This window comes from Anolis carolinensis, chromosome 5 (assembly GCF_035594765.1).
Source record: "Anolis carolinensis isolate JA03-04 chromosome 5, rAnoCar3.1.pri, whole genome shotgun sequence".
Lineage (NCBI taxonomy): Eukaryota > Metazoa > Chordata > Lepidosauria > Squamata > Dactyloidae > Anolis > Anolis carolinensis.
In genome coordinates, this window is record NC_085845.1 from 17,504,513 (window position 1) to 17,522,183 (window position 17,671).

Consider the following 17,671-nt stretch of genomic DNA (forward strand, 5'->3'; position numbering starts at 1 on the left):
ACTATTTATGCTTAAACTAATTCCTGGACAATCTCTGATGGGACAAGTTTCCTACTATATTTGAGAAAGTGAGCCAGAGGAGACCTCTGATTTCAATGTGTGCACATAAGCAAGCCATTATTTGTCTGCCCATATAATTATTCCATGTATTAACTTGCTCCAGTGGGTGGGGAAAATGCTAAGGAAGGAGCAATAGTTATTGGTTGAGCTCATAGGGAGTAGAAGAGACCTAAAGCTGGAGAGGAGTTACAAATACAATTATCTGGGATAGGAAATAGGCCTTTTTCACTTTGGTCCCATCTACACTGTCATATAACACAGTTAGAACTGGATTATATGCGTCTACACTACCATATAATCCACATCACTGACATTAATCTGCATTCTGAAACTGCATTATATGATGGCAGAGTAGATGGGGCCTTTGACAGAAGTAGCAGGATTTGCTGTTGTGTGTTTAGGAGGGCGAAATGGGAGAAAGGAAAGAATTAAGCATTCTTTGTTAATCATGTGAGTCTTAATTCACCATAATGGTGTTAATTGTTTCCCCGAAATTATATTTTCTGTTTGAGTAGACACATTTATTTGGGGAATTTCAAACACCTCTTCTAAACGAACCACCTATAATTAAATAGAAATATCCTGCAAATGGGGCCATTCTCATAAGATAATGGCAAGACAGCTTTCAAGCAAAGCAAAAACCAACTGATCATTCTAATAACCAACCTCATTGGGCAGAGATATTGAATTATTTTAATACCTCAGTGTATTTTTAGGTATGGTATTTCATCCTCAGATAGACAGATGTTTTCCTAATGATTACTTTGATACTACCACTGGCTACATGAAATGGCTTGAATACCTTAGATACCTCAATTTTTGCTACAACCCTCTTGATATAAATCCATCTCTAACTACTCCCATAGATTTCTTGGTGGGGGGGGGGGGGCAGAAAGCCATCCACTAGGAAAAATATTGCAAAACCCTTATGGGTTATCACACATACTTATATTTGAGGCTAGGTCTGCCAGATTGAAAACTGGAGATAGTTTGTGGAGCACCTTCAATGGTTTTGTAGAAGAGGGAATTTCATCAGGTATTTCATGTTACCTGAAAATTCTGATTAAGTCACATCTACCACAATTCCCTCTTCCATAAAACCACTAAAGAGCCCTATCCAGTTTTCAGTCTGACAACGCGATTTGGAAAGGGTCAAGCCTTTTTAGAACATTTAGCTTTTTTATACTTAGTATACTTTATTTCAGGCATCAGAGATGTTCTTTTGAATGAGATTAATTGAAACTTGGAACTGTACTGGTGAAATAATTACAGAAGTCCTGAGATCTTCATGGCATCAGAAGGCTTCAGCGGCAATTCCCAGTGAGAGGGTTACATGACATAATTGGTGTATTTATTCAATATCTGAATGTACTTTGAGACATATAAAAACAGTAACAATTTCCACTACTATACAAATCAAAAGAACACAGGTAGAAAGTATGAAATTGCATCATAATTGCAGCTAATTTCCATGTGAATAATAATAGTCCAGAAATTTCTCATCCTCAACAAGAAAAGGCATCTCGGCATGTTGAAATGTCCTGTCAAAAACATTTGCAAGCTGCCATATTTGCTTTTCTTTATAAGAACAAAAAGGCCACCACTTTTATCCTGCTTTTTGCTTCATCTCCATCAATGTTTATTTAAAATACAGCAGAGATTTAGCACACACACACAACTTGTTCCTGTGTGTTTCTGCAGGAAAATGTTGCTAATTGTAGAGAAAAAACCTCCTATTTTTGTGTAAACAATTATCACTCAGAAGTTTCCAACATGCCAAAAAAAGTTGAAAATGTGCAAATTATTTTATAATCTTAGCTATCAGGGTTAAAATGTTCTATTCTCACATGCACAGATGAAATAAGTAAAGATTTATTTTTTTTAAAACCAGAAGCCTCTCAGAGCAATTACTAGGCATAAAAATAAGAGAAATACAACCTGTGTGTCCTGTCTCCAGTGAAAATCGCATTTGTGGAAATGCCTGTTCTCCATCTGACTTAGAGCATCATGTTGAAAGGAAAATAGGCAAAGTTTGTCAGCATTAGGAAGAAGCTGCAACTGATTAAATTCAGTAGAGTTAAGAGTAGGAAAGTATGATATTTATTTGTGCAAGAGGAATATTTTACAACCAATCATGTGGCTTTGGGAATTCAATCATCTTCTTTATGATTGTATAAAATCCTTCAAAGCTGGTGCAGGAAATGTGTAGGAGACATAATGGAGCATGGAGACATATAAAAACTCTGGAGTGGTTGATGGAAACCCGAGTGCCCTTCACTTATAGCAAATGACACACATATCCTGGGAATGTTGATATCTCCTCCTGCACTCAATTGCCAAAAAGAAAAAGAAAAGGGGTAATCACAGCACAAAAAAAGTTAAATAAAATATCACTGCATTTGTTTGTGAAGTTTGTTTTCTGCGCATATGTCAGAAAATGGAGAGATACAACAAGGGGAGAAGGTCACAGCTCAGTAGCAGAGCACATGCTTTGCATGAAAAAGACTAATGATTCCGTCTCTGGCATCTCCAGCAGAAAAAAAGCATGCAATTGGAAGAACCCTAGATACTGACAACCAGTAAGACGACAATAGTGAGGCTAGGAGGATAAAACAAACTGATTGTTTAAGTGGCCTTGAGTCCCCTCTGGGGTGGAAAAAGGCAGGATACAAAAGGGGTAAATAAATAAATAATACATTTTATATAAAGAAGCCTCAAGTAGAACTTTCAGAAAATAGTACTAATAGTTGTGGGGAATATCAGTCAGGGAATATTCTTATTAGCTATGCAACCATTAGTTAAGGATCCCATAACTGAAGTAATTTTTAAAAAGTAAACATACAAAACCAAAACGCAAGGGTTATGTTATAGCCTAAACTCCAAATAGGAAGCACCAGATGTGGATGAATTACCCCAGTAGCTGAAAGTGTTACAATTAATACATGTAGCTTTAGGGTGGACTCAGATTCCCCTGATAACATTTCCCTACGACACTAGTCTTATTATTTTTTGAAGAAAATGCAGATCATCTTTAAACATCCGCTGGGTTTTGGGACCCAGGAGCCCTGAGAAAGTGGAAAGCCCACAATCCAAAACCTTTTTTTAATCTGAGAGAACATTTCTCTTAGGATCTCTAGGGTCCCATCTATACTGCTACAGTACAGGTTACAGTATAGACTCATATAATCCAGTTCAATGCAGTCCAATTTGTATTATATGAGCCTACACTGACAACATAATGCAATTCAACCTGCATTACATGGCAGTGTAGATGGGGCCTAGGTCTCACTTCATAGTCAAATTCTCACAGCATTTGAACATAGTTGTCCTGCAGGACCTAGAGATTCCTAGAGCACTGTTTTCATTTGGGAATCTCTAGGTCCTTCAGCCCAATTATATGATTGGCTTCCAGTGTAAGGTGACCATAGAGTCATAGTGGAAGACTTAAACATTCCTAGTGAGACCATATTAAGGACCTCATCCCTTTTGCCACCGGAATCGTCATGAATTGTGGCAAATCCGGCCGTGCCCAGCATGGAGCATGGGGAACTTGTCACCCCATGCCCTGCATCACCCAGCTCCCCCCACCCCACTCGTTGATCTGTATGCAACACAGGAAGGCTCCCATGTTGTTGTATCAGTGGCTAATGCCCCTTTACAATGGAACTCTTGAGTAATCCCTAAATTATTTTATCTTATTATCTTCCCTTAAAAAGCAACAATCTTACTTGGAATATTTTCATAAAGTAGGAAGGTAAATGTCCTGTTTCCCAGATAAACGACAGTTTTTCTCTGAGTTGCAAACTATGCCTCACTACACTAAACTATCTTTTTTTTTTGTACAGCAGTGCACCATTTCTTTTAAACAAGTGCCATGAGGCAAAAAGTAGTAAAAGATGCAAAAAAAGGTGATAGATAAAATAACCAGATGGTAAAATATGTACAGCAATCATTCAGAATCTGGGATAATATCCTTGTCAATACAAAAGAAGAGAAACGACTGGCTTGAAGCCTTGGCCCCTAATGGTGTTACCAGATTTCAATCATGTCACAATAAAAAGCTGGTCTGAAGTTTTCCTGGTAAGGAATCCCTGTTTCCAAAATTATTCCATTTTAAAATTTAATATACAATTGTGAATCATACAGCTTTCCAGATTTTGTAAGATTGCACATTTCAGCTCTTGCCAATCAATGATGACAGATGCTGAGATTTGTAATCCAACAACATCTGGACAGTGTAACTACTCTTTCTTTAGTGCCACATTTCTTTGTGGGTTATATATTCAATGATTTGAGTATATATATATATATATATATATATATATATATATATATATATATAAATTAAAGTCAGCCTATACAAATCTGAATAAATTAGGAAAGGTTTCACAATAGGGATAGTATGAAGGTAAACTTTCCCAAGGTCAGAGACACAAAGGAATTACCATAACAGAAAGTAAATAAAGCTAAAATGTGGATATGTCTAAAATTTAACTTCCATTCTTATGCCCACTGTGCTATGAAATTTGCTTGATTTGGTCAGAAGCCATGATAGAGCTAAATAAGCAACCATCTGAACAATGGACTAGAACCCAGAGCTATGTCTACATGCACAAAATAAAGTGGGTTCTCATTTCAACTGTTGTAAAGACTCAGTATACAAGAAGAGATGGGATTTACAGCAGAGCTTTTAGTAAGCTCTAAGCAATCACAGTATTTTGGATGTGTGGACAACTGGATCAGATTCAATCCAATGTCCACATGTCCAACAGACCATTGGCCAGAAGCATATCCACAGGAAGGTGTTGCTGACGGCATCACTTTTGGTGAAGTTCTAACAGGATACCTAATTATGTAACCAGGAGAAGTAACATCAGTAGCAAGACTGCGAGGAAACTGCTTCTGACTGACAATATAGAGGTGGCAATCCCACCGCACAATTGGCCTGGCTGGTTATCTGGAAGTCAAAATCACTCTAGGGACTGTTCTGTACTAGATCAGGACAGCTCCAGGGCAATTCATCCCAGAATATTTGAGTATATGTAGATCCAGCCAAGGAAGAGAGGAGGAGAGAGGGTGGAATAAAAATAAAGGGGATTATTATTATTATTATTATTATTATTATTATTATTATTATTATTATTATTATTATTATTATATCATAGGAAGAAAAAAGGAAAAGAAGGAGGGGAGAGAAAAGAGGATGTGTGCACATACACATGCAGCTGAATTGGGACATATAGTCTTATCAAAAGATTTGTGGTTCTCAATGTAACATAGAACTACCTTTTCCAGAGTTCCCTTTGCATTGGCAAGAAGAAGAGACAGTGGGTGAGGAGACAAAAGGTCAGGAAATATTCCCAGGGATAAGAGGAGCCAAATATTGCTAGCAGTAGTTGAACCAAAGCATCTTGCTGCTTGAGGCAAAGAACAAGATTGACACTCACCACTACTCAGTCCCACCATTTCACATATGAAAGCCAGTTGGTTTGGCCTTCTGAATCATGCCTGAAACATTAGCAAGTTCACCTAAGGGCAGCAGATTTGCTGAAATGATGCTTAGCACATAGAGATTGAGACAACAATTTACTGCTGCTACCTACCTTCCAGCATATTGTGTGAGAGATGTCTTTGATGGCACAACAGACAATTAGAGATGGAAACAATTTTCCAAAAATGCCCCAAAATGTGTTTATCAAGTGTCAGGTTTGTCGACAAGTATCCTGGATCAATGAAAACATTTGATGTTCAGGAATTCTTCTGTGTAAAATTTATGCATGGTTTTTGATTTAGCTGTGTTTGTGTGCAGAAAACACCTGCTGCACAGGAAAAAGTACTATCTATGCAGAAAAGGGTTTCTATTTTTTTCTTTACTATGAAAAGAAACTACATGTGAATTTTGCAAACAATAGCAATATTTTCTTTTTGTGAAGAAAATTCTGTTTTCTGCACTGAACCATTACATGTGAATTTTATGCAGAAAGAAATCCTAAACAACAAATATTCCCTCGAAAGGGCAATTTCAAAGACTTTCCCACAGTAGGAAATAAATCAATAATTTACTCTTAGTGTCCTTTGAGAACAAAATTAGCAAAGAATTACATCTGTATTTTTAACCAGTGGGTTCAAAATCAATGATATAAACTTAGAAAATGAAAACAACTCAAATTACTGCAATCCTCTGGATAATTAATTTATACAACTACCTTGGTCATTTCAATAGCCATTAAGTTGATATTGATGGAATGGATACAGAGGATGAAAGATAAAACATTTAGTTCTAACACGGAAGAGTCCTACTAAGTTAATGCACTTTACATGAATAATGTGCAACATTACATGAGACTCTTCCATCTTAGTGGAGGAGAGACAGAATGGCCAGGCTTAATAGGCATTTCCTTGAGTTAGTGGTCAGAGAATCGCTCATGACTGAATGCAGCAGAACAGAAAGGAAAAAATGAGAAAATAAATAAAGTAACTGTGATAATCATATATGGGGAGGTACTGAGGGTCTCCAAAATGTTGCCCATTTTACAAAACAGATCTTATTGCAGTAGGAAAATCTGAACGCTTCCTAAAATTTCATTGTGGTAAAATTCAGAGAAGGGCCTAGATATCCTAAAGGTATTAGATCCTGCCTGATCTTAGAAGCTAACCAGGATTGGATCTGGTCAGTACTTGGATGGAAAACAGCCAATGAATGCCAAGTGGTGCAGGCTATATTTCAGTGAAAAGAACTGGCAAAACCATCTTTAAATATTATTTGCCTAATAAATTATTATGAAATTAATGGGGAGACCATAGGTCAACAGGTAAATTCAAGGCACTTGAACACACACAGAGAATTAAGAGGCAGATCCTATAAAGTTTGCTCACACCATGGTGAACAACTTGGGTCTCCTGATGATGGTGAAAGACAGATGACAATTAGTTTTGTACCACCTCTGAAATGCAAATCAACTGGTGATACCCCCAGAAAATACAAAAATGGAATGCCAGAGCCATTTCACATAGTTAAGATTCTTAATTCAGAATAATTACATCTGTAGTGAATAATGTATGCACCCAAGATCACGGAACTGAGAGAATTATACCACCTAATTTACTGAATCTTTGATTGGCTGTTAAGACATGTCAAAAAAGTAGTCCTTAGCTTTAAACCTCTCAATATGAATTAAATAAATCTGTGGAATATAAATTTACTCAAGACCCTCAAGTAATTTTTCAGAACTAAGGGACTTTAATATGCCTCTCACAGAGATATGCTATTATCTTCCTCAAAGGTTCAGAGAATGTGTTGTGACTGCGCCTTCGGGGATTATGGTTGATGGGGATGGAATTCGAAGAGGAAGAAAAAACCCTCGTGATGAGGGTTCACTGGAGGAGTTGCGCAGGAAGCGACTTAGAGAGCTATATGGGGGATCTTCTGAGGAAGATTCAGATGGGGAGATGGATGCTGAGGAACAGGTGGTGGCTGGGGAAGCGGGCACTGAATGGGCACAGCCACCGGAGATGTCTGGGGATTTGGGGTCTATGGATACTTCTGAACCTGGGGTTTCTGCAGGAGCTGATCCCAATTGGGATGCTTGGAGAAGGGAGGATGGTTCTTTAAGTGTTCATGGGGCTAAGTGTGGGCAGGATGATTGGGACTCCGACGAATTGCTAGGTACTCCAGATCCACAAGCTCTAGCTGTGTGGAGCTCAGACTCTGAGTAGATTTGGGACACCTGGCGTTTGGGTGTGAGTGTTTGGTCACCCAGGAGGAAGGGGAATAAAATGGGAATGTTTGGCCACTGCACTTTGCGTGTGGCAAGGTGTTGCTGAGGCGCCATTGGGATCTCTGTGTTTCCATGAAGACTGGACTTGGACTATGATTTGAATCTGCTGATATCACCTAGCTTGGCTCTCGCTGTGTCTTATCGTGGACCTGTTTTGGATGACTGCACCCTCTTCAGACCTTGGATCAGAATTTGACCTTGCTACTGCCTTCGCCCTGTGATTGATGACTACTATCGGCTTTTGACTCCTGGCTTGCTCTTTGGACACCGCTGTTATCTCCTGACCTGACCTTGGAATCCCGGATGACGTCTTTTCTCCATCCTTTTGGAGCCTTCGGCTTTATCCACATTGTGGAAGCAGTCTACTGCATTCTTAGTTTGTTTGTTTGTTTCCTAACCAATTTGGTGTTTTCTTTTGGGAACTGTTCCTTTGAAAACTACAGAGCCGGCTGGCAGGGCTTGGACTCAGAAAGTGCAGTTTGCACTAAGTTTGTTTAGCTTTGTTTTTACCTGCTTGTGTTGCTGAATTATATTTTTGTTTGAACTGCTCTTGAAGCACTGATAGTTTCAAGGTTTTTTCTGTGTTAACATTACTTTTTGGCTTATCTGCTGAATAAACTCTATTTTTGTTCGCTAATTGGCGTCTGACTCTTGACAGTATGTGACTTGTTCATGGTCACCAAGTGATTCTCCAATGGGCCGAAGATTCAATTGTGTTCTCCTAGAGTCGTAGTCCAGCACTGAATTCACTATGGCATATTTGACTTTCTCAGGAGTTGTACTATCACCATTTTGATCCCCCCCTTCCTATTAGTTGTTCTGAATAACAACTAATAAAGTCTGAGTAACAGACTTTTAAAAAAATACGTATTAGATTAGTCTCACATCACAAGTTCCATCACAGCTTTCAGGCTATCTCTATGCATGCTACATTTACTGGCTTTGCATCAAACTACAAAAATCAATGATTAGACTGAAAGGTGCCATACTGTTCCCTGCATATAAAAGCAAACAGCAAAACCCATTTTCACCTGGATAATGGGAAAAGCTTCTTTGAAGATAGAATCTCACTATTCTAAACACATACTTCTCCCAACAGGCTTCCCTTGCAACTAACCAGCAAAACCAAGATCTGACCAACTTCACACTCTCTCCTTAACTGCTTATCTTATTGAATTTCATTTTGGCTCTTCAGAATTTAACCTATAGGGGCTTCTATTCTCAAGGGTAATTAATTCCACACGACTAACTGCATGAAGATTGCTTCACATTACAGCCCAAACAAAGATGCCGCTCAGCAAACCCTTTCCTTGTTCAATCACTCAGTGCCAGAGGTAGTGACATCTGTACATTGACAACCACTTGTAGCTGTACCATGTTATTGTACATTGAGCTTCCACACAAAATTGCCAGAAACATGTGGAGCGTAAATGGAAATATTGTATTTACTTGAGTCTAATACACACTCTTTTTTTGGCTAAATGACCTTGCCAAAATTAGGGTGCGCATTAGATTTGAGGCCTGCTAGGTCTTCTCTCTCTCTCTCCCTTCAAGGCAGCCCCTGTCCATTTGGGAGGCTGGCTGCTACTCAGATTCAGTGGGTCCAGAAGGAGGGAGGAGGAGAAGGATAAAGAGGAGGAGGAGGAAGGGTTGCCGCTGTCTTCCCAAGGGCAGGGAAGTGCTTGGTGGCGTGCTTCCACAACCTCCTTTTCCCCAGACAGAAGCAACCTTGGAGGCAAAGTTCAGATCTGGCCTGGCTCCTCCTTTCTCTCTCAGTCTGTGTCTCTCCAAACACCCTTTTCCACAGAGAAAAACAGCCTTGGAGGTGAGCTGAGGGAAGAGCTGCATGCCCCCAAAGGACATCAATTTTTCAAATGCCATTGATATTTATTTCTTTTTAAAAGTTTGTATTTTTGTAGATTTTAAATTGTATTGAAATGCTTTTAATGTAAGATGCTTTGAGTCTCCTTGTGGGGAGAAAAAGTGGGGTATAAATAAACATAATAATAATAGCAGCATTGGGCAATAGCAGTCAACGTGATGCCAAATTGCTTTAATTCTACAGTTTGGTTGCACCCTCTATTGTTCATTCAACTCTGTTAGGAGTATTCAGAATGGGCACAGCCCTCCTTGGCAGAGAAGGCTCAAGACCTTGTAAAACTACAGCTCCCATGATGCCATATCATGGAGTCAAGTAGTTAAAGTGGTGTGAAGAAACATTTCTTAAATAAAATAGATGCACCCCAAGGAAACTAAGGCAGGATAAGCAGTAGAGGCACTTTGAAGGAAGGGCTATCTGTTAACCTGTCTTTCTTTTCCATCACTGGAAATGTTGGTATTCTAATACTTTTGTATTTAAAGAAGGACGTTAAGTATACAGCAGCTGTAACATATACCTTTTTGGTCAAATTACAAAGAATGATTTTTTTGCTGCTGCGCATTACATTTGCCAGCAAATACTTTTTTTAGTTTCAAGGCATTGAAAATTTAGGTGCACTTTAGATTTGATGGTGCATTAGGAAATACAGTACTTTATATTTTAATGCATATTATTGTGTACAGGTAACTTTTCCAACTAAAAGACTTACAGCAGTTATAAAATAATTTAACCGAACGTAAAATCAAACAGGAAAGTCAGCATGGTATGGTGGCTTGGGCATTGGAACAGGGCTGGGAGATAAGGAAACCCACCCCACATCCCATAATAGATTCGCCTATGCTGAATATGACGTGAAGGGACACAACAACAATCAACAACAAGCAATCAATCAATCAAGTAATAAAATGCCAAAATAGAAAATATGTAAATAAAATATTAAACAATACTGGACTCTTTAATAGAACAAGAACATATAAACAAAATAACAATTTAATAGAACAATATAAACAATAATTGGATTAGGAGAACAAATGAAGAAATCCAATGGTAGAAATAATCTGCACCGAGGTATGACAAAAGAATAGTAAGAACTATGTCAGAATAAGAACTAGGCAACAAGCAGTAAGCTCCATTATGTAGTAAATAATCGATAGACACAAACCACACATATCCAATGACATTGGAATGGGACAATATATATATATTAGCGGTCTCAGTGGGCAAATATTTTCACTGGGAAGGTGGCGGTCTTTTATGTACCTTGTTTCATATTCATTTTGTACTTCCATTTAGCCTTTAAAACAAATTAAAATTCAATGTGTTTTGAACAAAATCATAGCAGTATAGAGTTGGAAGTGACCACAAGGATCATCTAATCCAACCCTTGTGTGCTTACTTTTGGTCTTACTTTCACCTACATGTCTACATATATTTTATCTGTTGCTCTGAGGAAAGGAGATAGAAATACGTATACCAGCATATATCACAAGTTCTCAGAGCTGCATACCAATATTTGAATTTTGAATCTTCAGGTTCTTTCTGTTTGATTTATGAACAAAATGATGACTTTTGGAACATTTCCACTTTTTAAAAATGAAGTAAATGAAATCCTTCCCATGTCAAGTTGCAATCCCATATATCTATAGAGACCCAAACAGAGAAATGCTGCTATAGACTGTGTGCATATCAAACCTTCTCCTACAACTTCTCACAAGTTATTGCGGAAGTTCTTCTGTAGTTTACTGTTACTAATAAATCTACTTGACTCAGTCATCAATCAGAATGGAGATTACAGTCAAGTAATCAGAAGAAGATGAGGACCTGGAAAAGCATCTATAATGGAACTAGACAAGATCCTGAAATGTAAAGATATCATAAAATCATAGAGTTGGAAGAGACCTCATGGGCCATCCAGCCCAACCCCCTGCCAAAAAGCAGGAAAATCACATTCAAAGCACTAGATATATTGAATATATTATTGAATACTAAAGTTATAGTTGCCCATGCATTTCATTTCCAGTTTCTATGTGTGGTTGTGAAAGCTGGACAGTGAAAACAGCTAAGAAGAAAATCAATTCATTTGAATTGTGGTTCTGAAGAAGTTCTACAGATAGTGTGGACTGCTAAAAAAGATAAATAAATGGGTCCTAGAGTAAATGAAGCCTGAACTCTTCTTAGAAGCCAGGATTATTGAACTGCAATAACTTTGGATAGGTCATGTGAAGACTTGACTCACTAGAAAATACAATAATGCTTGGTTAGGTAGAATGCAGGAAAAATGTAGAAGAATTTATTCCAAATAAAGAGACTCTATTAAGGAAGCCACATCTAAATCTGCAGGAGCTGAAAAGTATTGTTGATAATAGGATGACTTCATAATCTCTCATTCAAAGGGTCATCATAAGCAGAAGTCAACTCGACAGCAGCTAATGACAACAATACATTTACTGTAACATTAACCATAAAACATGGAAGTACAAGTATATACTGTACCTTGTTTTACCTGTAAGGAACACACACCTGACAAAAGGCAATCTTCACATCCAGGGTAGGTTCACCGCAGTAGTATAAGAAATGGCGGCTCATAAATACCTGAAATTTAAGGAACATAAGTATGAGTGATTGCCATTTCAGGCTTGGAATTATAATATTTGTGCATGTACAAAAACTGTATTTTTCCAAAATGGTTGCTGTCACAACAGGTTTTAAATTCCAGTACTGGAGTATCTTCTAGACTGAAGCTCTTCTATCAAAGTAGTATTGATGAAGATCACAAACATCATCCCAATTATGAACACAACTTTGAATAGATCTATATTTTAAAGCTTTTGCATTATCATTAAGGGAAAAACTGATGATATCATTAACGTTGTAATAAAAGGAATACACTTTCAAGAATCTCTGGGAGGGAAATCAAAATTCACCAAATAAGAATACTTGGAGAAGGACTGAAAATGCAAAATGGTGCATCAATAGGATTTGAGGTGATGCGTTAAATCCAACACATACCTTGTTACACTAAAACAAGGATGAAAAATACAGTGGTCCCTCAACATATACTGAGATTTGGTTCCAGGGTCACATATCAAAATCCATAGAAACCGAAGTACCATTGTAATCAATGGTGTAGTAAAATGGTATCTCTTATATAAAATAGCAAGAGGATTTTTTAAAATATATTTTTGGGCTGTGGTTGGTTGAATGTATGGATGCAGAGTCCATTATTATGGAGGGCCAACATAGTTGAAAATGTGTTTCTTAAGTATCAAGAAGCGGTGACAAGTAGACTCCTGAACTAATATTTTTAGTTTGAATCTTATTCTGTGCAAAATTTGTACGTGATTTTTTTTGAGGGCATAGAAAAGAACATTGCTATTTTCTATATTGAAAATGTTTTCTGTGCAAACAAAAAGTGTAAATTTTGCTCAGAATAACTCCTTTTTTCACAGCAGAAAGAAAATTATGAACATTACATACTGTTTCCTCAGATAATGAAATTTGTGAAGGATTGCATCTCTGCATCTATTGATGAAGCCTATTGAGGATTGAAGTGGTACTTCTTAGAACCTTCTCAAGGACGTTCCATTACTGCTTTAGAGTGTTTCTCCCATGAAAGAAAATCTTTGTCACTCTGACGTTATCTATTTGATTCACCATGGTGCCATGCAACCTCCCACACCTTTTATAGCATCTGGAAGAGCTGTCTGGCTGTTGAAACTGACAGCTTTCTATTGATTTCTCTTGGCTCATAACAAGCACCAGAACAGATTCTTTGCAGTGGAAGAATTCATAATATCTGTTCCCTGAGGGCAGAAAAGTAGCTTATACCATCATGGGACATTTTGGATTTTTGGAATATGATTTCCACAAATCCCGAACAATGTCTTTGGGTTGAAGAAAGCTGACACAGAGTGATTCAGACTTTCAGTTTCATTTGTAAGTACAAAGAAGAAAAGAAAAATATTTCAGTAAGGCAGCTAGGGTGGTTCGTTGCAGTAAAAACAAGCGTCACACAGGACTTTTTAAATCTTAACTTAAATGATATTTTATTTATGCAAGACTTAACATGTAAGGAGACAAAATAAAAAAAACTGAATACTAAGAAATTGCTAATACAACATTCATTGAAAGTTTCAATAAGCCAGTTAAATGTACACTTTTTTTCTATTCCCATCCCAATTCACACTTCCAAGAATTTATTTATTTATTTATTTATTTATTTACAGCATTTATATTCCGCCCTTCTCACCCCGAAGGGGACTCAGGGCGGATCACATTACACATATTAGGCAAACATTCAATGCCTTTTTAACACAGGTCAAAGACGAACAACATAGCTCCGAGCGGGCCTCGAACTTATGACCTCCTGGTCAGTGACTCATTGCTCTCCCGTCTGTGCCACAGCCCCGGGCTTTGCAGCATTTTATCACTTTATCAATATTTATATGGTGCACCTTACCCAGTCTACTTTTACAACCTCTCTGTTTTAATCCATGTTTTTATTAGTTCTTGCCATTTGTTTTTATTGGCTAATGTTTAAATTTTTATAATTGTGCATGTTTTTTATCTATTGTTGTGTTTTATATTGCTATTGTTTTTATTTGGGCTTGGCCCCATGTAAGCCGCCCTGAGTCCCATTTGGGGAGATAGAGGCGGGGTATAAAAATAACGTTATTATTATTATTATTATTATTATTATTATTATTGACTAAGAGATTAAAGAAATATGGCCAAGAATCTGGTAGAATTACATCTGGTAAAACTTTCTTCAAAATACAGACTAAAGACCTACCTTATCATATTGGCTGCCAGAATCACCATGCATCATGGTGAACCCAGTGGAGCCCGGCAAGAGGCTATGATCTCTATGCAACACAGGAAGCTTCCTGTGTTGCTACCATGATGGCATATGCCATTTCCCCTCCATTTGCATGATGAAACCCCACCATAAGTAGCCCTGTGTTGTGGGATGGGAGTCAACAGGCTCCGTCATGCAAATGGAGGAGAACGGGTGTATGCCGTCAAAATTTTCCTTTATGATGATGTTGTGAGTCCAAAACAAATGATCATAAGCACCCGCATTCTAACAAATATTTGCTGGGAAATAAGTTCCACACAGGCAATCCCCTAGTTACAATCACCCAACTTACAAATGTCTCTTATTTAAGGATGGGGGTGAGACAATAGGAAGTGAGAGAAATATACCCCTAGGAAGAGAAATTCACTCCTGAAAGAGCTATCGTGGGGGAAAGGTGTCTCAATTGAAGCTTTATCACCAATCTTTGTTTCCACAACCTGAAAAAATGTACCTTACAAACAACGTCAGACTGCCAGTGTTTTTGTGGCAAAGCATCTAACAGAGACATGGGGCTCCCATATTAATAAGGTGGTGAAGCTGCTCTGGGTTTTAGTTTGAACTTTAAATAAATTATCTAAGGTGCAAAAATTAGTTTTGAAAGGTTTTTGGCTTCTCTGCAAAGCCTGCTGGTGTCTTACCAAGCTACAGATCCCAGAATTCAACAGCATTCAGCCACAAGAGTTAAAGTGGTGTCAAACTACAGTAGATGTGTCCAAAGATTCCTTTGTTTATTTCTGACAAGATGTAACTACAGAAGCAAGTCCAGCTATTTCTCCACCATGGAATAACCCAGGGCAACACTATCATTTTTTCTCCTCTATAGAAATGGCAATATCTGTTGTCTGACCATCAGGGCACCAAGGGGTGGGGGTGGGGAACTCCCTCTGTGATCCCATCTTAAAATGCACATGTGTTAAATTTTTAATGAGTGGATTATAGCCTTGTTCTAAAAAGCAAACAAATGACCTTTCCAGCATTATGTTACAATAGATCAGATTGCTGTCTCATTGCTCAGTGACTCACTGTAGAAGCTTCCTACTTTGGAGATTGTTTGATCATTTCCCCCCATCTTATCCTTCTTCTTCTATTTTTTATATAAAAAAGCTTTTAATATTAATCAGAACCTCCATGGTTTCTGGAAACCTAGCCGATAATTATGTCCTCTCACTACAGGGGCATTGAGATCTAAGACCCATTAAGAATATCTAAGATGGTGCTGCTGAAGCATTATCCTAATATCAAAAGGCTGTGATTCACAGAGCATCTTTCAAATCATTGAGTTCGAGGCAGAATAAAACAGGGTAAATGGGAGCAGAGCAATCTCTTCTTCGGTGGATTTCCTGAGGCATTCATTCTGCACAGTATATACTCTTGAGCAGCAGGTGGCCATTGACAACCATGTATGGTTCTTACTTTTCCACAATACAGTAAATAAGTGATTAGCTACTCAGAAGTGAATGACAAGCCAGAATGCTTTATCCTTAGCCAGAATACATGCGGATACTGTCTGTCCATGCAATTATTCCATACTACATATTCTTAGTTTATACACCAATAGCAAACTCATTCTCAGTTAGTCCTTATGTAGCTAAAATGTTGCCATAATAGATAAGAAGATGTCAAGTTGGTTATGACTGTTTCACCAGGTGACTCCAATGCTTCTTGACTTTACTCTGAAAAGGTGACTACGTCTGCTCATCTGAAGCCACCCCCCGAAAGACCACAACATTTTGCAGTTTTTGAAAATTTTTATTAAAAATACTTTCAGCTAATCTCCAGTACATTAAACATATTTATAGCTTGCCTTTCCTCCAAGAAGTCCAGATTGGCATACATGGAATTTTTATCTTCAGACCCTAAATATCCTAAAGGAGTGATTCTTAACCAGAGGCTAATGTATTCCTGGGGCCCCTAGTGGCACAGTGCGTTAAAGCGCTGAACTGCTGAACTTGCAGACCAAAAGGTCCCAGGTTCAAATCCCGGGAGTGGAATGAGCGCCCGTTGTTAGCCCCAGCTCCTGCCAACCTAGCAGTTCGAAAACATGCAAATGTGAGTAGATCAATAGGTACCGCTCTGACAGGAAGGTAGCAGCGCTCCATGCAGTCATGCTGGCCACATGGCCTGGGAGGTGTCTACGGACAACGCTGGCTCTTCGGCTTAGAAATGGAGATGAGCACCAACCCCCAGAGTCAGACATGACTGGACTTAACGTCAGGGAAAACCTTTACCTTTAACAAATGTATCCCTTGGGGATCTGTGTAAAGATTTCAGGGGATTCATGAGCTTGAAGTGAAAAAAAATTACTAATTAACTTTATTTTATCTGACCTATAATTAGTATTTCCATCATTTATGAATATATGCAATAAATTACAATAGTATTAATTCAGTATTCATTTCATATCATATCACAGTTGTTGCATATCTTGAAAAATTGCTTGCGCTCATCCATACTTTGAAATTATGGTAGCTGTTTAGATCTGAAACTAGATCACATGATCACAGTTCTCCTGTGTACAAACTAAAATTTAATGTAAAGTCATGTTGATGTTGAATGTCATAAAACTATTTGCTACTTCGTTTTGAGGTCCATGGTTTTTGCCTGCCTGGCAAAGGAGTTCATTGAACAAAAAAGTTTAAGAACCCCTTCCCTAAAGGCACCTTATCCTATTTCATCTTGGAAGCTAAGCAGTATCAGACAAAATAGTATTTTGATGAGAAACAATATATGAGGTGCTATAGGCTATGTTTCAAAAGAAAGAACTTGCAAAACCACCTCTGAATACTCCTTGCCTAAGAAACGTATGAGGTCACTCAGAGGCCCCTTCCACACAGCTTAATATAATCCCACATTTTCTGCTTTGAACTGTAATATATGGCAGTGTGGACTCAGATATCCCAGTTCAAAGCAAATATTGTGGGATTTTCTGCCTTGATATTCTGTGTTATATGGCTGTGTGGAAAGGCCCTTAGTCAATAGGTGACTTGAAGGCATATACACACAAACACAATTTATTTACGTAACACATACTCATGAAATATATAGACTAAGATGTCATGGTTTGCCAAAGGGTTCCAGGACAGAAAAAAGAGCTGA

At 38.0% G+C, this 17,671-nt stretch overlaps 1 protein-coding gene across 7 annotated transcripts in view; it reads right to left on the reverse strand.

The window, feature by feature from the left end:
- mapk10 (mitogen-activated protein kinase 10) overlaps window positions 1-17,671 on the reverse strand; it is a 236,720-nt gene that overhangs the window by 108,500 nt on the left and 110,549 nt on the right. For 5 of the 7 annotated variants that reach the window (XM_062981826.1, XM_008111016.2, XM_062981825.1 and 2 more), the window contains exon 3: window positions 12,238-12,309. In XM_062981826.1, coding sequence (XP_062837896.1) covers window positions 12,238-12,303 — 66 coding nt within the window. In that variant the 5' untranslated portion in view covers window positions 12,304-12,309. Of the gene's footprint in view, window positions 1-12,210; window positions 12,310-17,671 lie in introns of all 7 variants that reach the window. The other 2 variants (XM_062981828.1, XM_062981827.1) reach the window with 2 other exon arrangements.